General features: G+C 50.2%; 1 protein-coding gene and 1 non-coding gene across 4 annotated transcripts in view; both read left to right on the forward strand.

The window, feature by feature from the left end:
* Positions 1-26,733, forward strand: part of ZNF362 (zinc finger protein 362) — a 44,389-nt gene that overhangs the window by 11,131 nt on the left and 6,525 nt on the right. For 2 of the 3 annotated variants that reach the window (XM_043909664.1, XM_043909666.1), the window contains 7 exons: positions 2,741-2,865; positions 8,205-8,268; positions 8,433-8,679; positions 12,125-12,446; positions 13,141-13,365; positions 24,680-24,758; positions 24,860-25,018. In XM_043909664.1, coding sequence (XP_043765599.1) covers positions 2,828-2,865; positions 8,205-8,268; positions 8,433-8,679; positions 12,125-12,446; positions 13,141-13,365; positions 24,680-24,758; positions 24,860-25,018 — 1,134 coding nt within the window. In that variant the 5' untranslated portion in view covers positions 2,741-2,827. Of the gene's footprint in view, positions 1-2,194; positions 2,615-2,740; positions 2,866-8,204; positions 8,269-8,432; positions 8,680-12,124; positions 12,447-13,140; positions 13,366-24,679; positions 24,759-24,859; positions 25,019-26,733 lie in introns of those variants that run through there. The other variant, XM_043909665.1, reaches the window with a different exon arrangement.
* Positions 22,930-23,036, forward strand: LOC122699042. The gene has a single exon (XR_006342529.1). It is a non-coding gene; the product is annotated as a U6 spliceosomal RNA (small nuclear RNA).

A 26,733-nucleotide genomic window follows, 5' to 3' on the forward strand; every position in this document is an offset into this window, starting at 1 on the left:
TGGTTTTAATCCTTTCTAATGGATCTAGTGTCAGAATGGAGAGCATGGGCTTTGGAGCCTGACTTTCTGAGTTCAAATCACACACACACTGCATGACTTTGGGCAAGTTACCTAATTTCTCTGTGCCTCAGATCTTTGTGAGGTCGATATGAATGTTAAATGAGTCATTACAATGCCAGTAAACATTGGCTATTATCAATGACTATAGACTGTGTCACTGTGTAACATGATTTACAGAGCCATCCCCCTATTGTTTAAAATTTTGGCTGTTCCAGGTTTTTGCTACTGTAAAAAAAAAAAAAAAAAAACTGAAGCAAACAGCTTTGTGCATAAAGCTTTGTCTATATTTGAGGTATTTTCTAGGGACAGATGACCAAGAATAGGATCGCTAGACCAGGAGGTTTGAACATTTTTATAGAGTTCACGACACATTATTGCCAGATTGTTTTCGGAAATGACTTCCAATTTCACCATACCCTCACCAGCATTGAGTATTACCATTTTCTTATTGCTTTTTGCTATTTTAACATGTGAAGCTCATTTAATTTTTGCTGCTAGGGAAGCAGAACCATTTTCTATGTTTATTAGCTGTTAATAACTTTTTTGGTCTGCTAGTCTACAGCACACAATCTCTTCTCAGATCAATTAGGAAGATACAGGAAATAGGGAAGAGTATAACACAGGGGACAACATAGTGTCAGAGTGGTGGCGGGGACTCAGAGGAGGGGGAGGGGACTTTCCTCTATCTAGGCCATGACACTTTCAGTTCCCTCTACTTAGACTATTCATTCATTCAAACATTTATCAGGTACTTTTTGGCTTAAAGGTAAATGACTCAGCCTTGATTGTGCCCTGACAGAGAGCATGTCCAACAGCAGAGATGGATGAGAAAACAGAAAATGGAATGACAAGTGTCTGATGATGGAAATGCAGGGCACAGAGGGAACAGAGAAGAGGGGCGCCCAACATAGCCTTGCAGTCCCAGAAGGCTTCCAGGAGGAAGTGGCCTTTAAACTGGGGCCTAAGGAATACATTGTAGTTAACCAGTGAAATGGGGGAGGGCAGAGAGTTCCAGGGAGAGGTGAGGAAGTGAGAAGGGAAGTGGAGCACTGGGGAAGCCCTTGATCTGGCTGGGCAGAGCGGAAGGTGGAAACAGCCAGTGAGGCCAAAGAGGTCAGCAGAGGCCAGTCACGGAAGGCCTCAGGAATCCAGACCTGGTCTGGAAGGAATGAGAGAGCCATTGAAGATTCTCATGAGGGGAATGTTGTGATCTGATTTGTGTTTTAGAAATAGCAGAGGGACTGCAATAGGAGAACAGAATGGGAGGCGTGGGAAGAGGTGAGGGTCCCTCGGAGGAGGATCTTGGAATAGCTGAGGCCAGAGCAGAAGGGGGCCGGGACCAGGGCAAGGAAAGTGGTAGAAATGCTCCCAGTGGATCCTGGCCGACACCTGCCAGGACCCACTCGGTCCTGTGTGCCTGGAGGATGGGGCCTGTGCGGGATTTGGCATGTGACTATCAGCTGAGCGCCCACCATCACTGACCCTGATCCTGCCTGCTCCCCGCTGCCTCCAGACCCTTGTCTGTTGCTCCACCCCTCCCCCCTGGCTACCAACCACTTTCTTTCCTTTTTTAAAGAATAAATTTATTGTTTTCATTATAAAAGCAACAACATTGCAGAGTATTTGGAAATCAGAGAAACAAAGACAAAAAACCAGGTTAGCTCCAGCCGCCTCCCCCAGCACTGCCAGCCTCCCTCTGGGCGTGGTTCCCCGCAGCTTGCTTTTTCTGACGCAGGTTTTTATTTTTGCCTCCTTGTAATCATAGTATCTGGACAGTTTTGGGTCCTGCTCTCTCCCATTTGCTTGTTGGGAGCTAGTTCCCCGGTGGCCATGGGGTCTGGACAAATCTCATTTTTTAACGTATCTGGGCTGGCCTGGGGATGGGGTGGGTGGGACAAAAGTTGCTTAAATACACCCTCTGTCCTGCAGTGGGCAAAGCTAATCACCTTCCCCTTGAGCTGCCCCGTTTTCTTTGCAACTGTTTGTCCAGGCCTGAACCTCCCCAGGTGGGAGGGCCTGGCACCTGGTGTACCCCTTCCTCAGTGCCCCTGCCCCTAGCTCCCCTTTGTGGAGCTTGCTAGGCTGCCCTTAGGGGCCACTCTTCTGGGAAAATGTGATAGACAGACTTGGTTTGCCATCCAGACTCAGCTCTGTGACCTCAGGCAAGTTACTTAACCTCTCTGGACCTCAGTTTTCTCATACGTACAATGGGTCTATTGCAACAGTTAAATAATGGCTATAAAATGCCCTGATAGCTTTCTTGGCCTACTGTAAGTGTTCAGGAAAAGATGGTCGATATTGTACTTTCTCATTCGACAAAGAGTTTCCGAGACCACCTTGGACTAGACGCAGGAGTGGCAGAAGTGAATGAGCACCAGCTCTACCTGTGTACAGAGCTGAGTCTGGTGGGGAAGTCACCCAGGGAAACACGACTGCACCACCCCTGCACTGCTGCAACCAGATCTGGGTGGCGTCCTAACTCCATCACTTGCTGGCTGTGTGACTTTGGGCAAGTTGGTCGACCTCTCTGAGCTGCAGCTTCCTCTTGTGTTAGGTGCATATCTCACAGTGACATGATGCGTGTAACATACTCAGCACAGTGCCTGGCACTTAGTAGGTGTTGAAATCAAAAGTAGCTGCCATTTTTATTGTTATTGTTATTGTTATTCCCATATACAAGGTGCTGTTGGGAACACAGAGGAGTGGCTGACTGGGGGTTCAGGGAAGGCTCCGTAGAAGAGGGAACACTTGAGCTGGGTCTTGAAGGATGAGTAGAAGTTCACCAAGTGGGAAAGGATCCTCTAGGTAAGGAGCCTGCGATTGCAGCTTGAAACCTGTCCACCAGGGCTTTGTTCTTTGGGTGACGAAGGCATCGTGTTCATCCCGACTCCCCTGAGTGCCCCTCACCGCCTCCCTCCGGGTCTGCCTGGGGGCTCTGTGCGCCCACCCTCCTGTCATAGCATCCACCTGTGACTCTGTCCTGGAGGTTGTGGGGTCCCGCTCACGGGAGTTGCCGTGTCCCCATCTGTCCATGTTTCGGATCATAGATCTGTGTCTGTCGGAGTTTGGTGCTGTCTGTCTGCATGTTCCTGTGACCCTGTCTGTCTGCGTCGGTATCCAGGGGACCTCCCAGGCCACACTGTGGTGGTGGGGGGCAGCCTGCATGTTCCCTTGGCCTCCAACTTTAAGCAAATAGCCAGGCCTCCTTGGTCATTCTCCTCCCTGGCCCAGGGTGGCTCCTGCCTCTCACCTCCGTTCCATTCCCTGGGGACCTTCAACCGGTTCCCTCCCACTGCCTCCTCTCCTGGCTTCTCCAGTCCCACCTATGCTCAGCAGGCAGAGGGGCCTTTGTAAACCACAGATTCTGTCCCATCACCCAATGCTTCAAGTCTAGACCCCAGGCCTCGGATTCAGGAACTGCCTTTCTAGGTCTAGCCGTGGCCAATGGCTCCAGGCTCGTCCTGTGTCACAGTCCACGCTGATCACTTTAGCTCCCCTCCCACACCGTGTTGTTTCTCACCTTGGGATTTTGTTAAGACTGCTGCTTCCACCAGCAATGTTCCCCACTCCTTCTCTGCCTGGCTAACTTCCACTCATCCTTTAAGACCCAAAGCATGTATCACCTCCACTGGGAAGTCCTCCCTGATCCTTTCTTTGCATCCTGAGCTCTGGGCTCTTATCCCTGACTTGTGGGGTAAGAACAAGTGACTTGCCCAAGATCACACAGCTAGTGTTTTGGCGCCAATATTTGAACCTGGGTGCCCTGGGCTCCAACTAAGGCAGGTCCATGGTCCAGGTGAGGGGACAGTAGCTAGGATTTGTGAAGAGGATGCAGTGGATCTGAGAGAATTTGGAAATGGAATCCTGGGGACGTGGCTGGTGGTGGGTCTGAGCTGGGTGGGGGGAGGTCAGGGTCCATGGCAGGAGCATCTGGGTAGGTTGGGATGCCCTACTCGGATTGGATGACTAGAGGATTACCTATCCCAGGGGAAGGCCAAGTCCAGACTGAACAGCCCATGAGTGGTCAGGGAGGTAACTGGAAGGTGGTCCTGGAGCTCCTGGGGGCAGCCAGGTCTAGGGGTGGAGACCTGGGGATTATCTGGTATTTAAAGCCCTGGAGTGGATGGACCATCCAGGGACTGGGCCGGTGGAAGGAGGAGGCTCCCGCCCACCCTGAGAAGCCTAGGCTCTGGGGGTGCAAGCTGGGAAAGAGACTGAGAAGATGTGGAACCCAGGGCTCACAGCACTGATCTCCGAGGGTCAGGGTGGCTGGGAGGCCATGAAGGATAGGACTGGGAGATGGCCCATGGGCTTTGACCACATGGAGGTCCCTGGTGGCATGTGGCAGGTCTCATAGGCCAAAATTCTTTTTTTCACAGAAGCTTCTGGGTCACGTGTCTGCTTCCTCTACTTAGCTCGGGGCCCCCAGAGGACAGGGCTCTTCTCTTTGCCTTCGGTTCCCCAGCCACCAGTCCCCAGTTTGGCCCAGAGGATGTATCCAGAACCAATGGATGGGTGGATGGGCGGGTGGGTGGCTCTAGAAGGTGTTTCATTCATTGACCCATCCGACTTTTTTCACCTTTTTGAGCAAGAAAAACAAAATGACACCTTGCTCGCCCTACTGCAAGGATCAGGGCTGTGTATCTTGAGGCCCACCGCTCAGAGTCTTGGCTTCTGTCCGGAGCTTTGAAGCCCAGTCTGCATGTCCTGCCCGACTGCCAGCATGTCTCCTCTGCCCGTCCGGCCTGGACACTCAGCCTCCTCTGCCCCCAGTTCTTCTGTCCCTCGGCACTGTCCCCAGGCTCCTCCCACTGACCTTGGTCCTCTGAACTACCTGGCTGCCCCGCCCAGCACACTCCCTGATGCCTCCTCACAGCCAGCATTCCTTCCCAACCACTAGCACAGCATTCAGGACGCTGCTGGCTGGACTCCGTCTCTCCCCACCTCACCACTCTCCAGGTCTCCGTGGTGTTAGTGGGTAGCTGTTCACTGTCCCAAACTTGCTCCACGTCTGCTCAAGCTGTTGCCTCCACCTGGATGGATGCCCTTCTGCCTTGTACACCTGTCCTAAGCAGATACCCAGCCATCTCTCTCCTGCTTAGAATCTCTCTCTCAACACAAGGTCTGTGTGGCTTGGTTTGACCCCAGCCACCTTCCGACCCTGTCTTGCAGGTCCTAGGACTGCACAGATGCACACTCAACTCGAAGGTTTGTTGAGCGGCTCATGTGAGATGCTCTTGATGTGCGTCTGGCAATGAGCTGGGCCCTCAATAAGGGCTCAGAAAATCCACCCCTCCCCCTGCCCGCCTTCCCTGCGCTAACACAGGTAGATGTACACCAGGACCTGGAGCACTGACCAAATCATGAAGTTCCTTAAGCCCAACCCGAGAAGGACACAGAGGAGTAAATGCTGTGTGGATCAGATTCCATGACCCATGGCAGACCCTGCTCCCTGTCCAGGGTTAGGGGTGGTTCCCTCCCTGATCAGGGGTCTGATAAGTGGCGGAGAGGATGCTCTATCCCAGCTATGGGACCCCCTACCTTCCTGACCAGGGTGGGGCTTTGGGAAGCCTGGACTTGGCATTGAACTCAAGAGGAGGCAAGGACAGCTCCCCTGAAACAGTCTGAGGAATGGTTGGGTACAGTGGACAGAGCCCTGGGCCAGGGCAGGAAAGAGGCATAGGGGCCTGGGTCAGTCCCATTTTACAGATGAGAAAAACGGAGGCTCAGATTGCCGATGCCCAACACTGCTGGGCAGTGCTTTCTTCTGTTTCCCCATCTGTGTGGCCAGGAGTAAGGGCTTCCTTGGTGGTGTCCTAGCTTCCTCCTCTGCGAAATGGAGGTGCAGATCTTCCCGGCTTCCTGGGGCTCTGGTGAGAATGCTGCTGGATACAGAGGGCATTGTACACCATCAGCGGTGGTGGATAATCATGGGATTGCCTTTAAAATGAGTCTGATTATTTATTCCTTAATTTATTCATTCTGTCCTGCAACTCACCTTGTTGTTGATCACCTTTGGGCCTAGGCACTGGTGATGCCAAGCTGAATGAGACAGGTGTCTTCACTTCCCAGTCCTCTCTGAGCAGCTCCCCAGCTCCCCTTTCCCTCAGCCCTGGAGCCTCCCTACCCTGGCTCTACAGCTCAGATGACTTCACATTTTCCCCAGTGGACAACAGCAGGGGAGGGACAGGTCTGAGACTTCTGAATGGAAGGGTAGTGGGTGCCATGCCATCCTAACACAGGGCCTGTCCACAATCCTACAGTCAGGATGCTTTGTCCTTCCTCCGAACAGCTTGAGGGGCCGATGAGCTGGACGTTGGGAGTCGGGCAGAGTGGGGATCTCAGCTCACTGCTTACTTGCTGTGTGACCTTGACCAAGTCACTCTGCCTCTCTGAACTTCAGTTGTAAAGTGGGGATGAGGAGCGTACCCGCCTTTTAGTATCAGTGTGCCTGGCACAAGGTGGGTACTTAGTAAATGGCAGCCTCCTCACTGTTCTTACTGTATTGAGGTCTGTCTTTGAAAGACGTTCCAGGGACCTGGAGCAGTCAGGGAGAACTCCAGGCAGGAAGTGTTTCTGGTATTGGGTTGTGAGGGATGGGTGGAGAGAAGGGCAGCTTGGTGTTTGTGGATGGCGGAAACAGGAGGGCTTTTAGAGCTGCCCGGCCACCCGAGAAGAGGGCACTCTGATTCCCAGCTGACCAGACTCAGATCCAAACGGACCCCCAGGCTGGGAATGAGAGGCAGGACTTTCATATACAGGTATTGAGTCGTATGCAAGTGGATATTTGTTCCACCAAAGACTGGGGTTTGCAAAACACATTCCCCAGAGGAAACAGCCTGAGCAAATCTGATGTCTAGTCTTGACTCTTGGCACCCTAGCCCTATGGTCTTGGGCAGATCTCTTCTCCTCTCTCCAAGCCTCAGTTTCTTCACCAAAAAGTGAGATAGTACCTCCTGTGACTACTCCTCGAGTAAAGATCACAAGCGATAATTTATATAAAAGATCTTTCTTAAAGTGTTGAGATTGGGTTGTATCCTTACAGAGGGTTTTTTTTTCCTGAAACCCTCTGCCTGCAATTCCAGTAGGGCTACTCCCACTTGTAGGGCCAGGAAAAAAGGTTAGAGACACTTCATTTCAGCCTTGCCTGTCAAAAGAAGCAGTTCCATGTAAGCAACCAATAGCAGTAGGCATTTAGTTAGTGATTTCTGTAAGGGACAGATGAAGAGAAATTTGATAGGGAGTGAGACTTCATGGAATGCCCCTGTCCAGCACAGTCTCTGTAAGTCACTTCTTGACTTACTATAGGGCCACAGGAAGACGTGAGCCCTCTGGAAGACCGAGATAGCTTTGAAGGCCCACCCTTTGTACTGCCCTTGTTGCAAAGCCCTTCTCACTGCACAGGAACTTGCGAGAGGTGAGGGCCACCAGACAAATTGTCACATTCTTCTACTGAAGGGCCCCAGGCCTCAGGCCTCTTCATTCCCCTCTTAAGTACAGTGTTCTGACACATCCTTATGGGCAGAATGTTGTACCTGGCCATGCTCGTTTCTTGAGGAGAACTTTCCAGAGGTACAATTCCTTGGGTCAAAGGGCAAAACTGAAATCATTTGAGTCCCCGTAAATCATCCTGCCAAATTGCCCTTCGCAGAGGCTGTTACCTGATGACCCAAGTTGCCCGCTGTGTTCTGTGGGTCAGAAAGGCAGGGATCAGGGAGGGGCAGTTGCCTCTGCTCTGCGGCCATTGACAAGGTTGGCCCAGAACTCCTCAGTTTGTCCCAGGGCAGCAGACTTGTGTGTCTAATCCATGGGGTTGGCTCTGTAGCCTAGGGTCTCTGTGGGGGGACAGGGATTAGACCACTGGCATCAGGGTGATTTGGGAGGGGTGAGCTGGGGGGTGCTCTGTTCCAGATAGGACCTTGCTCTCTGGGGCTCACTGTGGGAAACAGTGAATTCCAGAGCTTCAGCCTGGAGGTGTGATTCTTTGGGCCTGGTGGGAGTCCTGCTTTGCTGTGGGATGAGGGTCCCACGGGGGCAGGGATCCCAGACACTGGCCCAGACTTGAGCGGGCATAGCTGATGGGAGCTCACCCTTGGCCGATGGGGAGGGCCCTCTTCCCTGTGACAGTCGCTCTCTCCCCGCAGGATGGCCGAGCCTCGATTTAACAACCCCTACTTCTGGCCCCCTCCTCCCACCATGCCCAGCCAGGTAAGACGGAGCGTCGCCCCTCCCGCCGCCCTCCCCTTCTCGGAGCGGCTTGGGTTTGGCTGCTGCCTGCGGGATGAGGAGGGGTTCGCGGGTGGCCTGGCAGGCTGGGGACGGGGCCGGGGACGGCCCCAGCCCTCTCAGTCCCTCTCCTCTCTCTCCCTTAGCTGGACAACCTGGTCCTGATTAACAAGATCAAGGAGCAGCTGATGGCGGAGAAGATCCGGCCGCCTCACCTGCCGCCCACGTCGGCCTCGTCGCAGCAGCCGCTGCTCGTGCCACCGGCGCCGGCCGAGAGCAGCCAAGCGGTCATGTCGCTGCCCAAGCTGCAGCAGGTGCCGGGCCTGCACCCGCAGGCTGTGCCGCAGCCCGACGTGGCGCTGCACGCGCGGCCGGCCACCAGCACGGTCACAGGTACCGCGGGGCCGGGTGGGCGGGGACTACCCGGGAGGGGCGTGGCCGTGTCGCTCGCAGCGGGGCGGGGCAGGCAGCGCCTGGGACGGGGGTGGAGCTTCCAGACTTGGCTTCCTGTAGCCTGTTGACCTGCTTCACCAAGCCGGCCAGAGGGGGCCGAGGGTGGGTCACTTGCCGGTCAAGGAAGCCAAGTCCACGCAGAGAATTTCAGGAATCCAGAGGAGAACCGTAACCAGACTTGTGTGGGGGATTGAAGGGTGAGGGAAGACTTCCTTTGGTGGGTCCCCACGCGAGGAAGAGTTGGTGGTTGATTAGGGAAGATAGAGCAGCATGTGCAAAGCGAGGATGTGTGTGGAAAGCAAGAGTAGGACAGCGCCAAGGTGGGGAAGATCAAAGGGTGATGAGAATCATCACCATCACGTGGCAGCTAACTCCAGGTGAGCATCTGTGTTCATCAGTGTTCGCGTTATCACTCCCAGCCCGTTCGGTGGGGTGGCTGCCTTTTACAGGCTGAAGTACAAAAAACAGCAGCTTCCTGTGGTTCACCCTAACGTCTCCATTCAGCAGATGAGCAAGCTGCGGCCCAGTTTCACAGCCAGTAAGCGGCCTAGACAGGCAGTGTGGTTCCAGAGCCCAGGCGTGAACCCTGTCGGTCTGTCGGGGCTCTGCTGAGGCACCAGATTGTGAAGGACCCCGAGGGCCACCTGGGCAGTTTGGATTTTTACCCTCGGGCAGTGGGAGCCCGTGCAAGTAGGTGAGGTTAGAAAGCTGGGTCTCTGGCTGTGAGGTGGAGACGTGGCTTGGTGGGAGACCGGCATGGAGGCAGGGAGAGCTGCAGGAGAGGGTGGTGGCCTGGGCCAGGCAGCGGCAGAGAGGATGGAGAGAAGGGAAAAGAACTGAGGGATGATGAGGAGGAAGTGCCCACAGGGCTGAGTGCGGGGCTGGATGAAGGGGTGAGGAGTGGGAGGGTGGGCACTGGGGACTCCCAGGCATTTGCCAGTGAGATGGAATCGTCGGAGGAGCGGGGTGGGGGACTGACTCTGAGCCCAGTCCTGGATAGGTTGAGGCTGCGGACTGGGAAGACATCCTAGGCAATATTATGGGCCTGGGCTGCCTGGTGCCCACCTCAGAGCCTGCTGGACAGGCTTTTCCTGGTGGCCACTGTAACTGGGCCATTGTTCCTCCTCGAGCTGGCCCCTGCTGCCAGCCAGACACCTCTCCCCATCTCCTTCCTCCCTCTCAGAGATGCCCAAGAATCTTGGGGCCCCATGAGCCTCCCCATCCAGGCCTCCTCCAGCCACCCTCTGCACGTTCCCTCCTTATTATGACCTTATTAAATTTATTTTTTCATTATAAAAGTAATATTAAAAAAGTAATATAAGCATATTAAGGGAAAATTGGAAAAAAAGAGAAACTAAGAAAAAAAAATCATAACCCCCAGCTCATAACCCAGCAGCTTAGAGAGCCTTTAGTCCATTTCCTTCCTTTTCCATCGTTTTTGTTTGTTTTTTAATGTGCAGGGGGTGTGTTTTGCTGAGTTTGTGGTAAGGCTGTACCCATGCCTTTAACTGTCTTTTCCTACTCACAATTTTATCATAAACATATTCAGTGCATTTTTATTATAAAGGTAATTCCTAGTCATTATAGAACATTTAGAAATTGCAGACAAGCTGAAAGGAGGGAAAAAAAATTAACCCTTGTCCTACTATTGTTAGCATTTTCATATGTTTTCTCTGTATTTATTTTATTTTATCCTTTAATCACAGATGTAAAAAATGGATGAATTCACCAGGTAAAACATTCAAAATAATAACGGAAGCAGATAGCGTATGAAAATCTCCTTTTACCAACAAATTCTTTGCCCTCCCTAGAGAGAAGCACAATTTATACATAGTTTAGTTTGGTGTGTCACTTTTCAGATCTACTCCTGTGCTTTCACACACACACACATTGTCTGTGTATACATGTGTCATTTGGATATGTGTGTTTTTGAATAGGTGGGTTCATGCTGTGTATGATTTGCTTTTTCACCTGCCAGCCCAGTTTGGCATTCTTTTCCTCGTCACTGCATGTCTTGTCTTGTCTTTGTGGTTTCCCTGTTCTTCGTCTTGTGATGAACCATGTCTCTTTACACAGCCCCTGGTGAGGATAAGCAAACTGTGTCCAGTTTTGTCTGATCATTGTTTTGTATGGAGGTCCAAGTACACAGATCTTTGTGCTCATGTGCAAATAATTATCTCTTTATGGGTAATTTCTAGAATTAGAATTACTTTGTCAAAAGTTACGTACATTTGAAGTTTTAATGGCTGTTGCCAGAGCACCCTTTATTATTAAGGTTGATAAGCCTACACTCTTAGCATGTATGACATACACCTGTGTCAACTCTAGATATTATCTTTTCCAGTGCACAAATTTTGGGTTTCTTTTTTTTTTTAAAGTGTGGTTTTAACTGTATGAGAGATATCATTTTCATTTTTTTGTGTACTTTTCTTGATGTTATAAATGTTTCTAGTCCCTTTGTTTTTGAAACAATAACTTTTAATACAGAACTTAAAAAAAGAAAAAGTTTATTGTCAAAGAATCAGAAAATACCCTGGAGAAGGAAATGGCAACCCACTCCAGTATTCTTGCCTGGAGAATCCCATGGATGGAGGAGCCTGGTAGGCTACAGTCCACGGGGTCGCAAAAAAAAAAAAAAAAAAGAATCAGAAAATTAAGCCCCCCAAAATGTTTTAAAATTACCCCTAATTCCACCATCCATATCACATGTTGGTGCATCTTCATCTCCTACTTAACTTTATCTGTGCCTTAAATTTTTTTTTTTTAATTTTACAAACAGTCTTCTTTTTATTGGGCAGTTGATATTCAGTAGAGAAAATTGATCACAATTTATTGAAACCTTCCCTAATATTGCATATTTTAGTTGCCTCTGAATTTTGCTGTTATAAATGACAATAGTAGTGAACATCTTTGTGCTTCAGAGTTTTATGTTTGTCTGTTTTTTGTTGGGCGGATTTCCAAAGTGCCCCTGTTATAGATAATCAGACTCATTTAGTGCTTAGATGGGCTTCCCTGGTGGCTCAGTGGTAAAGAATCTACTTGCCAATGCAGGAGATGGGGGGATTCCATCCCTGGGTCTGAAAGATCCCCTGGAGAAGGAAATGACAACCCACTCCAGTATTCTTGCCTGGGAAATCCCATGGACAGAGGAGCCTGGCAGGCTGTAGATCATGGGGTTGCAATCACTTAGTGACCAAACAACAGTCCTTAGGTATCTAAAGAATCTCACACGGCTCTCATTTATTGACCCCTGAGTAAAACTTTGCAAAGGGAAGGGGAGGCTCAGAAAGACTGGCGACCTCTCAGAGACACACAGCTGGGTGGCGGGGGCTGACCCAGGCTCTGGCTGCCCCTCATCCCTGTCCCCACCCCCATGTCTTCACAGGTCTGGGAATCTCCTCCCGGACCCCGGCTGTGAGCACGTCAGAGTCGAGCGCAGGCACGGGTACCAGCAGCCCGTCCACACCCACCACCACCAGCCAGAGCCGCCTCATCGCCTCGTCCCCCACCCTCATCTCAGGGATCACCAGCCCCCCCCTCCTGGACTCCATCAAGACAATCCAGGGCCACGGCCTGCTTGGCCCCCCCAAGTCCGAGCGCGGCCGGAAAAAGATCAAGGCGGAGAACCCAGGGGGGCCGCCTGTCCTTGTAGTCCCCTACCCCATCCTGGCCTCGGGCGAGACTGCCAAGGAGGGCAAGACATACAGGTGGGGGTCTTGGTGGGAGGGGTCCAGCGGGCTTGGGACGGAAGCTGGTGCCTCAGGGCTGCCTCCGGAGCCTAGCATTGGGGGATTGCAAAGTGGGGGGCCCAGAGGCTTGAAGGTGGAGGATGTGGTCTAGAGGGGCGGGGTCTCCTGACCCTCCCACCCACAACCCCTTCAGAGGTGGGGCAGCCTCCACCCCACCACAGCCTGGGATTTTGAGAGTCTATTTCCTTCTCTCTTCAAGCAGTGTTCTCAACCCTCAGTGTTAGAATCATCTGGAGAGCTTTTCAGAAATGCCAGTGCCAGGGCGGTACCTCCAGAAATTCTGATTTAACTTGTCGAGGGGAGGCATATGGAGGGCCTGGGATGAGCCATTCCAGGAAAGCTCCCAAGATGATTCTAAAGTGTCTACAGCCAGGGCAGAGAACTCACCGAGTGTTGGAGCCCCTCCCCAAGAACCACGGCCCACTAGGCAGCTCTTCCCGGTGAGGTGGAAGCCTGCTCCCCCGCCTGCTGCCCGTGTGCCTCGGGGGAAGGATGTCCAGGCTGGGGGCCTGCCCGTAGCCCCCCACCCTGCACCCTCCTCCCAGAGCTCTGGCCCTGGTGCAAGGTCTCTCTGACATAGAGGGTCTCCCCTCAGCTATTCAGGCACGGGTTGGAGGGATCTTCCCAGGGTGAACCTGCCTCTTGCCCACAGGTGTAAGGTATGCCCGCTGACCTTTTTCACCAAGTCCGAGATGCAGATCCACTCCAAGTCGCACACAGAGGCCAAGCCCCACAAGTGCCCGCACTGCTCCAAGTCCTTTGCCAACGCCTCCTACCTGGCCCAGCACCTGCGCATCCACCTAGGCGTCAAGCCCTACCACTGCTCCTACTGTGATAAGTCCTTCCGACAGCTCTCCCACCTCCAACAGCACACCAGGTGAGTGGCCGGCCTGGCGCTGCCCCGCTGCAGCTGGTTTCAGCTCAGCACCTGTGCCCGATGCCAGGAGCTTCTCTAGGTGCCTTCCCCAGACTCCTTTGCTTGGCATACAAGGCCTTTTGTGATACAACCTCTTTGGTCCCACCTGGCCTCAGCTCTCACTCCTTGCCCTTCCCACCATTTGTCACCCTGTTGGTCTTTGCATGTGCTGTGTCGTTTACCTGATACACCATCCCCCTCCTTTCTCTTGTTTTTCTGGCCCTCTCTTATCCATCTCTCAGTAAAACCTCCTCCAGGAAGCCCTCCCTGGCCCCCCTGAGCCAGTTCCACAGCCATTGGGCTTCCCCATCCAAGCAGTGGTAGACTGTCTTCGACTTGGCCTGGTTATTTACCCACCACCCCCAATATATTGGGGATTCTTGAAGGTGAGGGCCCAGTCTCCTCCATTTCCACATCCCTATTGGGTGGCACATAATAAGCATTGGAGCATTTATTTAATATTTGTGGAATAAATAGAACTGACTTTTCCAGGGCATGTGATTCATCCCTTTAACGAATATTTACACTGCCTCCACCATGTGCAGGCATGCCCCTTGGTGCTGGGAATACAGCAGTGAACAAAACAGAGACAGATTCCTGCCCTCTTAGGGTGTACAGTCTAGTCGAATGTGTGAAAGGGCGATTCAGAGATAGACATGTTTTAAGGGAAAAAAGTTTTTGCAGGGGAGTACAGGCATCAGACTGGCTCGCCAAATAAAAACACCATAGTATTTAAAGAAATAAACTAAAGGTTACCAAATTACAGCTCATCTCTTCAGAGGGAAAGAAGCCCAGCAGTTTTCTCGCATGATAGTTCTTATATCTATAAGCACGGCTGTCTGCCAATATCAGCATTGTGAAAGTCAGGATAAAATAGCTTCTGCTGCGGAATTTGTAACTCACAGAAAGTGCTCAGGGGTTTCTGTCTTTGGGGCACTAAGACTAGACAGAGGGACCTGAGGTTTGGTTTTGTTGTAATTTATCCATTTCTCTCCATTGTCTCTGTATACTTTGTCCCAGAGTGCAAGATGTTGTCTGTTTCTCTGACTTTGAGGCATGATGAGTAGGTTTGATGGTAAGGAACAAATAACAGGATAATCTCAAGATGGCATCAGTCTGCTTTTCTCATCCCCATGCCTCCTAAGGCATGGATTTGACCACGTAGATTAGTTTCAGAAACTTTCTGATTTTGTCATGAATTTATTTTTTGAAGTTTGGCTAGCTTTATGGACATGCATGCACGCGTGCCAAGTTGCTGCAGTTGTGTTTGATTCTCTGTAACGCTATGGACTGTAGCCTACCTCTGTCCATGCCATGCCCTCCTCCAGGGGATCTTCCTAACCCAGGGATCTGGAAGGGATCCCAGGGATCTGGACCCTGCATCTCTTCATGTCTCCTGCATTGGCAGGCAGGTTCTTTATCACTAACACCACCTGGTAAGCCCTGTGAAGTGCTGATCAATAAACAAAGTCCCTCTGTTTGTTTGGTTATTAAAATTAGAGCATGTGACCCCCAAGGTTTGAGAGTTAACTTCTGTCAGAAGATTTTTTAAGGCCTCAGGCTGTAATTTTAATCTGTGTATGTGTGAAAAGATTTTTCTTATCATGTTATCTAATCAAAGATCTACCTAAGTTCCTATATAAGATTAGGAACTTGGAACCATCAAATTTCACCTCTTGTCAGGTTGTGCCTATACAGCCTGTAATGGGAAAGTTACCATCTGTTTGGAGAATCCCTAGTTTGTCAATGTTTCTGGGCTGGCATGAATGACTTTGCTCATAACCTTAAAGGCAAGGATTCCACAAGCCGTGGAGTAGATTCAGTCCAGTTTCCTGGAAGCCTGGGGAGGCTGTATTCCCACTTATGAAGTACAGGCCTTGTTTCTCACTATCACGCTGTCATGCCTAATTAAATGAAATTTGTCTTTAAATGTGACATTTCTGGCATGGTCATGGTTACAAATTTGATGTACCCAATTATATCCCATTAAGAAAGAGGACAGATTCTTAGTGAACCTGTTTAGAGAAACTAATGGATCTAAGAAGGAAAAGTCTCAGTAAAGGCACTTAGAGTATTTTTTAGGAATTGTTCTGAGTAGATTTGTAGACAAGGCCAATTACATGTCTTTTCAATAGAACTATCATTTAAAAATTTCCTTGATATTTCATCAGTTTATATCTATGTTAAATTTGTCTGGTCCCCCTGCAGCCTACCCTCTGTGATTCTGCAGGGCTCATGGGAGGAAGGAACCATTTAAGGAATATTCTAGTCCAGTTTGTTCAAATATAGCCTCCTAAATTGACGAATAGAGGTAGATCAAAGGAAAAAAAGGGGGATTTCTCATATATTGGTGGTGGCTCAGTTGGTAAACAATCTGCCGGCAATGCAGGTGACTCAGGGTCGACCCGTGGGTCAGGAAGATCCCCTGGAGAAGGCAATGGCAACCCACTCCAGTACTCTCGCCTGGGAAATCCCATGGACAGAGGAGCCTGGCAGGCTACAGTCCATGGAGTCACAAGAGTCGGACATGACTTAGCAGCTATTTCTGTTAGAAGATAGAATATTAACCACAATTAAATCACTTTTATCCAGTCCCAGGTCATAATTCCTGTTCCCTGACCTTGGGGAGTTAGTCTGCTTTGCAAAGTTATCTCCTTCTGGACTAAAGACTTGGATCTTGGCTGCCTTGGCCTCAGGCAGTGTCCGGTCATGGTGATGGGGCATCTTGGAAGCCTGTGCCCTAGGTGTCTTTCCAAAGTGTAAAGAGCCAGTGCACAGGTCCAGTCCTCTCCTGAGGCCATCCACTCCTGATATTTCTTTCAGAAGACTCAAGCTCTGACCTGAAGCACAGGCCTTTATGCAAGTGTGAGGCAGAGAGCCAGATGTGTTGATAAGATTGAGTGACTCTGGTCTATTTATCATCAACAAAATCAGAATGGAGGAGAGTGGGGTCCTCTGTTCAGGTGTGATGTATAATCAGTTGTTCAGATTAAAAGCAAATTTTTTTAAACTTTTTATTTTGTATTGGGGTATAGCCAATTACCAATGTTGTGATAGTTTCAGGTGAAGAGTGAAGGGATTCAGCCATACACATACATGTATCCATTCTCCCCCAAACTTCCCTGCCATCCAAGCTGCCACATGACATTGAGCAGAGTTCCCTGTGCTATACAGTAGGTCCTTGTTGGTTATCCATTTTAAATATAGCAGTGTACACAGGTCTATCCCAAACTCCCTAACTATTCCTTCCCCCCATTCTTCCCACTGGCAACCATAAGTTTGTTCTCTTAAGTGTGAGTATCATCCTCTTTTGTATGTAAGTTCATTTTTATCATTTCCTTGTAAATTCCACATATAAGGGATGTCATATGGTATTTCTCCTTCTCTGTCTGACTTACTTCACTCAGTATGACAATCTCTGCATCCATCCATGTTGCTGCAGATGGCATTATTTCATTCTTTTTAATGGCTGAGTAATATTCCATTGTGTATATGTACCATAACTTCTTTATCCATTCATCTGTCAATGGACATCTAGGTTGCTTCCGTGTCTTGGCTATTGTAAACAGTACTGCAATGAACATTGGGGTGCATGTATCCTTTTGGATCATGTTTTTCTCCAGATATATGCCCAGGAGTGGGATTGCAGGGTCATATGGTAGCTCTATTTTTAGTTTTTTAAGGAACCTCCTTGCTGTTGTCCATCGTGGCTGTACCAGTTCACATTCCCACAGAGCATATTATAGGCAGCAAAGGCACTGACTCATCATCATGATCTTTTAATTGATCTTATGAAACAGGAGCCCGCAGCCCCCAGGCCATGGACCAATAGCAGCCCATGGCCTGTTAGGAACTGGGCTGCATCGCAGGAGGTGAGCAGTGAGCAAGCGAGCAAAGCTTCACCTGTATTTACGGTCACTCCCCATCGCTTGCATTAGCACCTGAACTCTACCTCCTGTCAGATCAGTGGCAGCATTAGATTCTCAAAGGAGCTGGAACTCTACTGTGAACTGTGCGTGTGAGGGATCTAGTTTGTGTGCTCCTTATGGGAATCTAATGCCTGATGACCTGATTCTGCATAATGGTGAGTTGAATAATTATTTCATTATATGTCATCATATATATTACGCACCATATATTATTTTATTATATATTAGGTAATAATAATAGAAATAAAGTGCACACTAAATATAATGGGATTGAATCATACTGAAACCACCGCCCTGCCCCTGGTCTGTGAAAAAATTGTCTTCTGTAAAACTGGTCACTCGGCCAAAAAGGTTGGGGACCACTGTCATAGAGCATGTGTTTACGACTGGCACTAATAAGTAATTAAATCTAGGAAAAAAGTCTTTTCAAAGACATTTCTCTGTGGATACTTCTAGTGCTGGTCTCTGTACATGAAAATAAATTGTTGGGTTTTTTTTTTCCTCCATCTTAAAAAGTACACAAATATGTATATTTATATTACATGTAATTATACATTACATATTATATTACTATATAATATTTATATAAATTATATGTAATTACATATATACACACATAAAATTAACTCAGGGAGATTGAGCTTCTTTTCTTTTGATTTGCCAACTTTCTTATGCTAGAAACTTCATAGATCGCTCATACTCTAGTGTTTGGCTAATTAATAAAATGCGGAGAGTACAAAATGTGCCCTCATTGGGAGCGTTTGTAAAGCTGGGAAGCAAATCTTTGGTGTTTCCCAGTGGCCAGCTGGAAACTCCCAAGAGCATCTGGGTGTAAAAGATACCTTGATAATTTATTATTCTGAATGGGGGGCCCGGATTTGAGAAAGCTGGCAGAGTAGGCACAAAGCTGGCAGAGGAGGCAGACTCGGGGCGTCAGTCTGGTAGGAAATAAACCCAGTAGCAAGTAATAATTAGAATCCTAGTGTTTTCAGAAATAGCTGTTTGTTTGAAAATATTATTTAAGGCCATGACCAAACAAAAAATTCACAGGCCCTTGAGGGGAGAGTATTTTGTCAGAATGTTCCTTGTTCAGGGATTGCTCTCTGCTCTTGAGGGCACAGTTTTTTCTCCTCTTTTTTTTTTTCCCCTTCTCTTTTTTTTTTCCCCGAGTGATTTGAGTTCATAGTGGTTGGAAACTAAACAAGCAGCATAAGAGGGTCCTATCAACATTTAGAGACAAATTATTAGTCATTACGCAGTGGCGTGTATAATTAAACCAATGTGTCCTAACCCAGTGACAAAGAGGTGGGTGTCCCCAGTGCCCGCGAGTCCCAGAATCCTTCAGATAAACAAACCCAAAAAAGCCAAACATAAAGAAGCGACCAGATGCCAGGTTTCTTGTTTTCCACTATTCCACAGAGATTCCTGTTTTTTGCCCCTGGATCGAGAACCAGACAGTCAAGCCATGTAATCAAATCCATCTTCCCAACATTGTGCCAGCAATAAAGGGGTAAAAGAAGGTCATGTCAAAACAGAACCGGCTCCGGTCAAGTGATAAAAGTAGAGCTAGAAGCAGGTTGAGCAGGATCCCCCTGGGAGTTGAGAAGGACGTGCCTGGAAGCATGTGGGGGTTTGTGCAATCTGAGTGGCCTGGCAGCTCTGGAGCATCTCGGTGGGACCTCCATCTGTGAAAGGAAGGTACAAGACAAGAAAGGTGACTCGCAAAGTGTTTGCAGAAATCCAGACTTCAGAAGGGTCAGCCCTGTAAGTTATAAATACCACGTGTCTTTAAGGAGAAAATGAACAGGAATTTGTAGTGAGTCTATTCATGGTAGAGACACAGCAGATGTCTTGCGTTTCTGTAGAAGGTAATACATCTGTAGATGCCACGATGCAGAAATCAGGGGTAACCTTGTTTTATGAGGGGGTTAGTCCTCATAAACTAACCCTCATGTGGGGGTTAGTTTATGAGGTCTGAGAAAAGGCTCGATGTTTTTACCTGTTTGGGGAACATCTGCTAGACAGAGTGATTCTGGTTGTGCTTGTTTATTCAGGCTGTGGAGTGGGCTTTGCCTCTTGTTTTCCTTCTCCTGGCTATGTGATGTTGTATACATGTGTGATGCTAATTGTGGCAGGGTCAGTTTTCTCAAGTGTGATGATCGTCACATCCTAGCAGCAACTGCTGCTTGTCAGAGAGCTTCTAAGTGTCCGTTCCCGTGTAAGGCATACACGGTATGTCTTATACATACTTTGTACATATACAAGGTATCCATAAAGTCCTTACACAGTACGAACCTATTTCTAAATAAGAGATAAAGAATCTGAAAAGTGCCACAGAGAGAGAACCATCTCAAGGAAGGTCCGTTTTTACTGTATCCATCATTGTTTTAGTTACGAAACACAGTGGAACTGAAGCCACTCAATATAACATGCCGTTTCTTACCCAGAGGATAAAGGATAAATGATAACTAATGAATTCTCCACAATTCTATTTAAACATAGAATAAATTCCCCCTTTGTTTTTCATAAATTATCTTAAAAGAGACGTGAGTGTATTAAAAGCTAACGCTGTGAAAATGTCTTAGGAACACCCTTTCTGTAAGTTACAGTCCTTAACAATCCATACTTAAAAAAATATATTTATTATTTTGGGGTGCATCAGGTCTTAGTTGCGGCATGCAGAATCTTTTGTGGGAAGCACAGGCGACTTCACTTTCCCTTTTCACTTTCATGCATTGGAGAAGGAAATGGCAACCCACTCCAGTGTTCTTGCCTGGAGAATCCCAGGGACGGGGGAGCCTGGTGGGCTGCCGGCTATGGGGTCGCACAGAGTCGGCCACGACTGAAGTGACTTAGCAGCAGCAGCAGCACAAGCTCAGTGGCTGTGGCACATGGGCTGAGTTGCCTCGTGGGATCTTAGTTCCCCGACCAGGGATTGAATCTGAGTCCCTTGCATTGAAAGGCAGATTCTTAACCACTGGACCACCGGGAAAGTCCCTACAATCCTTACTGTTATCCCCATTTTAGAGGTGAGGAAATGGGAGCTCAGGGAGGCAAAGTCACTTGCCCAAGGCCACCCCGCTAAGAGGAGGCAGAAGTGAGTTGCAAGCCAGAGTGCCAAGGAGCAGCCTGTGGCTTGGCAGGGGTGTGGGGCAAGGCGGGTGCGGGACGCAGGTTTGGGAAGTCAGGCTGCGGAAGAAGGTGGGGCGAGGTCTAGGCAGGAGAGCAAGGCGAGTCTTCTGGACGCCAGGGTGAGCTTGGGGTGGTTAGTTGGGTGAAGGAGCAGCCCAGGACACTGATTTCAGCTCTGCCTCCCTGCACTGCCCATGCCTGGAGTCGGTGGTGAGCTCCCCCCCATCACTACAGATGTTGGGAGTCGGGGCTGGGTGCTCCCCTAGTAGGAAGATGCCCTGCAAAGAGATGACTCCTGTTGGAATTGAGGACGTGGCCCTGATTTGAATTTCAGAGGCTGAAGAGCTTGGGGCCCAGTTATCAGAGGAACTGTGGCTTCCTGAAGCCCTTCCCAGCCAGCCCAGTGCTGAGTGCCATGCATAACAAGAGATCAGTGGCCAGAGGCAGGCTCTGGGTCAAAGGAACTCCTACCATGACCTGGGAGGCTGATGGATGTGAAAAATCCCATGAAAGCAGGAAATATGTGATGGAGGTTGGGGAGGATCATCTGGGTTGGGTGTGGAAGGGTCCGTAGCCCTTTCTAGTGAGAGGTGGAAATGATGTTCCCAACTCGGGGAACAGCATGAGCAAAGGCTCAGAGGCTGGTGGGGGCCTGGGGATTTGGATTCTCCTGGAAAAGGGGGAGATGTAGGAGGTGCAAAGAAGGGCTGTGACAAGGTCGGATCCCACGCTGCTGCTGTGGTGGAGGTCAGGAGAGGAGAGGCTGAGGCTGAGAGCCTAGGAAGGACGCTGGGCAGCTGTGGCACTCGGGGAGGAAGCCAGAGGAGCAAGGTCGGAAGGAAGGACTTGATGTCCCTGGAGAACCATCAGTCAGTCAGTCAACAAACACAAAAAAGGTATTTCGTAATACCTCTGAGGGGTAGGTGGTGTTGATTATATGAAGCATAGTACTGCTGTCAGTGACTGACCTCAGGAGGAAAGAACTCACCTTCCTATGTTTCGAGTCCTCTCTGAGGAGCCTGTGCCAGGCCCTGGGATGATGGTGGTGAAGAGACCAAGAGCATTCTTGCTTTCAAGGAGGGAGGCAGCCAGTGTCAGTGACTAGACATTGATAAAGCATGTGCCCACACACGGACTTCTGCTCGGGAGTAGGTGCAGGGGCCAGGTCTAGGCCGGGGGGTCAGGAAAAGCTTCCCCGATCAAGGGACTTTTATACTGAGACCTGGAGTCTAGGTTGTAGCCAGGTATGAGCTGGGGGAAGAGTGTGCCTAGAAGAGGAGCAGTCTGGATACAGGACGGAAGGTAGGAAGGGACTGAAATGTTCAGGGTGGGATTGGAGGGTGGGGCGGCAGGGCTGGAGCCTTGGGGCGGGGAAGAGGCATGACCTGGGCAGCAGTGGGAGGCAAGGACTTTGGGGTGGGCATTGTGGGGTTTAAAATCAATACACATCCTGGGGTGCCTTGGTCCCCTCTGCCACCTGACCCCTAGCTGACCATTTCCACAGCCCTGGGGGGGAACAAGGATAGGATGAAATGGAAGGTTTCTGGCAGCAGGCGCAACTGGTCCAGGTGACCGTTAAGGTGCTCCCATTGTAGAGACGGGGTGCAGCATCCTGGGATGATGTCCCCAAACATGTGACGCCCCTAAAAGTGCAGGTAGAATAGAGGTCCTCAGAACTGCGGCCCAGCTCCACCTGGCCTGTCTCCACGCAGCCTGAGAAGCGCTGTCCCTGCCCTTGGGGCTCCCCGTCTAGTAGAGAAGACAGGAGGGCGGCCGCACGCTGAGGATGCAGCCAGGGCACAGGGGTGGTGAGCAGAAGCATCCGTCAGACATGGTTGCAGATGAGAAATGGTCCTCCTGCCGGCACGCAGGGTGCAGGAGCAGAGAGGTGAGGCCGACCGCAGGTGAAGGGCCTTGATGGCACTCTAGGGAATCCGGACTGTCCGTGTTCATAGTGGGCAGTCAAGGCCATGGGCTCACTGATGGCAGCGAGTGTTCTTTAGTCCAGCCTGGCCAGCACAGGGCCTGGCCAGAGGGACCTTAGTTGTTTGATGAATCTGTTGATGGGCAGAGCAAACCCAGGGGGCTTTCGGGAAGGAGCTGGACCACGTGGTCAGAGCTGGATTTCCCGCTCCCATCTAATGCTTGTTGGCAACTTAGGCAAAAGAGGTCCATGTCTAGCCTGCATTTCGTTGCCCGCCTGCTTGGCACAGGATTTGCCAGAGCAGGTGACTGAGGACAAGCCTATGAGATCAGGGAGGGCCTCCCGTCCCTGTGTGTGTGCTGCGCTCCTGAGCCCCGGTTTTGTACTGGATCCCAGTCCCCTTCCATTCTCACCTGGCTGCTAGGCAAGTGCAGGCGGCAACAGCCATCAGAAAGCTCAGCCATCAGCCTTGAAGTCACTGCTCCCAAGTCTCCTTCTCAGTGAGGACCCCCATTACCCTAATTAAGATTGCACCCCCCTGTGCTCGCTTCGGCAGCACATATACTAAAATTGGAACGATACAGAAAAGATTAGCATGGCCCCTGCACAAGGATGACACGCAAATTCGTGAAGTGTTCCATATTTTTTTTTAAAAACTGGAAATAGAACTGCCATATGACCCAGCAATCCCACTTCTGGGCATACACACTGAGGAAACCAGATCTGAAAGAGACACGTGCACCCCAATGTTCATCGCAGCACTGTTTATAATAGCCAGGACATGGAAGCAACCTAGATGCCCATCAGCAGATGAATGGATAAGGAAGCTGTGGTACATATACACCATGGAATATTACTCAGCCGTTAAAAAGAATTCATTTGAATCAGTTCTAATGAGATGGATGAAACTGGAGCCCATTATACAGAGTGAAGTAAGCCAGAAAGATAAAGAACATTACAGCATACTAACACATATATATGGAATTTAGAAAGATGGTAACGATAACCCTATATGCAAAACAGAAAAAGAGACACAGAAGTACAGAACAGACTTTTGAACTCTGTGGGAGAAGGTGAGGGTGGGATGTTTTGAAAGAACAGCATGTATATTATCTATGGTGAAACAGATCACCAGCCCAGGTGGGATGCATGAGACAAGTGCTCGGGCCTGGTGCACTGGGAAGACCCAGAGGAATCGGGTGGAGAGGGAGGTGGGAGTGGGGATCAGGATGGGGAATGCGTGTAACTCTATGGCTGATTCACATCAATGTATGACAAAACCCACTGAAATGTTGTGAAGTAATTAGCCTCCAATTAATAAAAAATAAATTAAAAAAAAAAGATTGCACCCCTGACATGACCCCTCTCATCCGCTTTCTTCTCCGAGCACTTATTACCTTCTACACACGCTTTACTTACTTCGCGCTTGTTGTTTGTTTCCATGAGGCAGTGAGTTTTGTCTGTTTTGTTCACATATATGTTCCAGGCACCCAGAGTGGTGCCTGGCACCCAGGTGCCTGACACAGTAATTATTAAATGAATAATAATAATAATGGTATGTGGTGATGGAGTACTGACTTCGTACTGATATTTGGCTAAGCCCCTTTGCATATCATCTAATGTAATCTTCACAAAGCCCAGTGAGGTAGGGACTGTGTTTTTATAGCCATTTTGCAGATGAGGAAACCGAGGCACAGTGATTTGACCAAGGTCACCCGGCTAGTAAATGGTGGAGCCAGGATGAGAACAAAAAGGGGCTCATAGGAAGGACACAGAGGGGCTGACCTCTAGCTGGGGTGACCAGATAGCCACATCTTTGAGGGGGCAGGACATGGAAACTGGGGGCCAATTGGGGAGTTGTCTCCTGAGAGAGGCAGGCGGGCAGGAAAGGTCCTGGCAAAGCCGTGAATCTGTGCTTTTCAGTGGGTTGGTCTGCAGGTGATTTTTTTAGAAGAGGGGTAGAATGCAGTCAAAGTAAGCCCACTGTGATGATTGCGAGGCCTGAGTGGGTGCTGGTGGAGGGCTGGGTTTAGTGGGGCCCTGTGAGGAGCCTGGAGGCGCTGGTCACAGACCGGCAGTGGGAGGCTGGAGAAGAAAGGACAGGGCTGGCCTTTGAAGTCCCAGCTCTTGCCTGGGGCTCACTCGGGGTGGAGGGGGGAAAGTGTGTGGAGCAGGGAGCCTGGGAGGCTTGGGGGCCAGAGGTGTGGGACAGGCTAGCCAAGGGCTTGGGGGCTGGAGCTGGCCTGGGGGACCTGCCAGGGACTCCACCTCACTGGACTCCCCATTGCAGAATCCACACAGGCGACAGACCCTACAAGTGCCCACATCCTGGCTGCGAAAAGGCTTTCACTCAGCTCTCCAACCTCCAGGTGAGTGCCTGCCTGCCCGCTCCGCCTGCTAGGTGCAAGGCTCCCTCCATCCCTTCCAGGGGAGCCCAGCTGCCTCCTGACCCCCGCTGTGCTCCCCACAGTCTCACCAGCGCCAGCACAACAAGGACAAGCCCTACAAGTGTCCCAACTGCTACCGGGCCTACTCGGACTCCGCCTCCCTGCAGATCCACCTCTCGGCCCACGCCATCAAGCACGCCAAGGCCTACTGCTGCAGCATGTGTGGGCGGGCCTACACCTCGGTGAGTGCCGGGCCTCCGGGAGCCTCTCCCTCACCCCAGCCCCCTCAGACCTGTCCTGACGCTCCCATTTTCCAGATGAGGAAACTGAGGCCCTGGAAAGAGGGTAGGATCACAGTGAATGGCAGAGCTGGGCCGTCCACTTCCCCGTTCTGTTTTTGGCTGCCTCAGGCTAAGTTCCCCTCAGGCAGCCTTTAGCCTGGGTGCCACAGGTGCAGTTTCCTCCAGGCAGTGGTGGAGAGGGGCCTGTCACCCTGCTTCCCAGAGCCAGGGAAGAAGTGGGCCTTTTCCCCACTGGGGAAGCTGCAATCCCTGTAATGGCCACAAGGGGGCATAGTGACCTGGCCCAGAGTCACTCTCGTCTCCCGGGAAAGGTCCAAACAGCGACAGAAAGGTGCCAATCCCCTGTCCTCGGGTGGAAATTTCCCTAAACAAGGGACTTTCAGACCCAGGAGAGGGAGTCCAGGTGAGTCACTCAGGTGTGTCCTTCGGCCTAACCAGATATTCTGGTTAACAGACCCCCACATGTACCCAGGGGTCCCCAAGCCTCAGTTTCCTCATCTGTAAAATGGAGTAGCTAGTAGTTCTTAAATCATAGGACTGTTGACTGGCAGAGTCAGCGCCTGATAGACCTCAGCTAACACAGTTATTTATTTACCCAGTGTTTACTGAACACTTGTGCCAGGCACTTGGGAATCAGGATGAATCAGACAGACATATTCTTTGCCCACAGGCAGGTTAAGAGTCTGCTGCTGGAGACAGACATTAAACAAGTAACCACACAAGTGAATATGTAGTGACAGATGACGGTAACTGCTCTCCAGCAGGCTTTCTCAACCTCGGCCCATGTTGACATTTTTGCTGGGGGGGTGCTGTCCTGAGCATTATAGGATGTTTAGCAACATCCTTGGCCACATTCCCCTTAGCAGCCGCTCTTGGAAAATGCCTCTAGACTTTGCCAAATGTCCTTTGGGGGAGAAATTGCCTCTGATTGAGAACCTCAGCTTTAAAGGCAAAAAAGAAACATATGGTTTTGAAACACAGCTGCAGGGAGGATAAAATGGAGTTGGGGAAGGGAGATGGTTTGGGGTAGGTGTGTAAGGAAGTCACATTTAGAAGGCGGCGTGGAGGATAATTGGCCAGGTGAGGAGAAGAGGAGGGGAGGAACTTTCCACGCAGGGGGACAGTGAATGCAAACACCCTAGGTGGAACCAACGCAGTGTGTTCCAGAAACCGAAAAATAATTAGGTCACACGAGGCTGTGGGGCCCTGTTAGGAAGTTTGCATGTTTTCCCAGGTAGAGCGGGGACCCATGGGGAGAAGACTGTCCAGAAGGGTTATTTTGAAAGTTCACTTTGGCTGGAGGGGGCACATGGATCGCACCTTAAGAGGAGTCACCAGCCTTCAGAGCCGTGGTTCTTAGGGGGGATCTGAACTCTGGGAGAAAGGGGATGTCAGATCTCACCTGGCCTGAGGCCCCACCCTGAACTGGGCCTGACTGGACTCCACAGAACAAGAATAATTACCTTTTCTGAAAAAACATTTTAGTGGGTTGACTTTTAAACTACTATAATACCTAAAAGGAACATTTGCAAATAGTGAGCCCTCCTGTTTCCATCGGGGCTTCCCAGGTGGCTCAGTGGTAAAGAAGCCTGCCAATGCAGGAGATACAGGAGATGTGGGTTCGATCCCTAAGTGGGGAAGATCCTCTGGAGGAG

This window comes from Cervus elaphus, chromosome 8 (genome assembly GCF_910594005.1).
Source record: "Cervus elaphus chromosome 8, mCerEla1.1, whole genome shotgun sequence".
NCBI classification, from domain to species: Eukaryota; Metazoa; Chordata; class Mammalia; order Artiodactyla; family Cervidae; genus Cervus; species Cervus elaphus.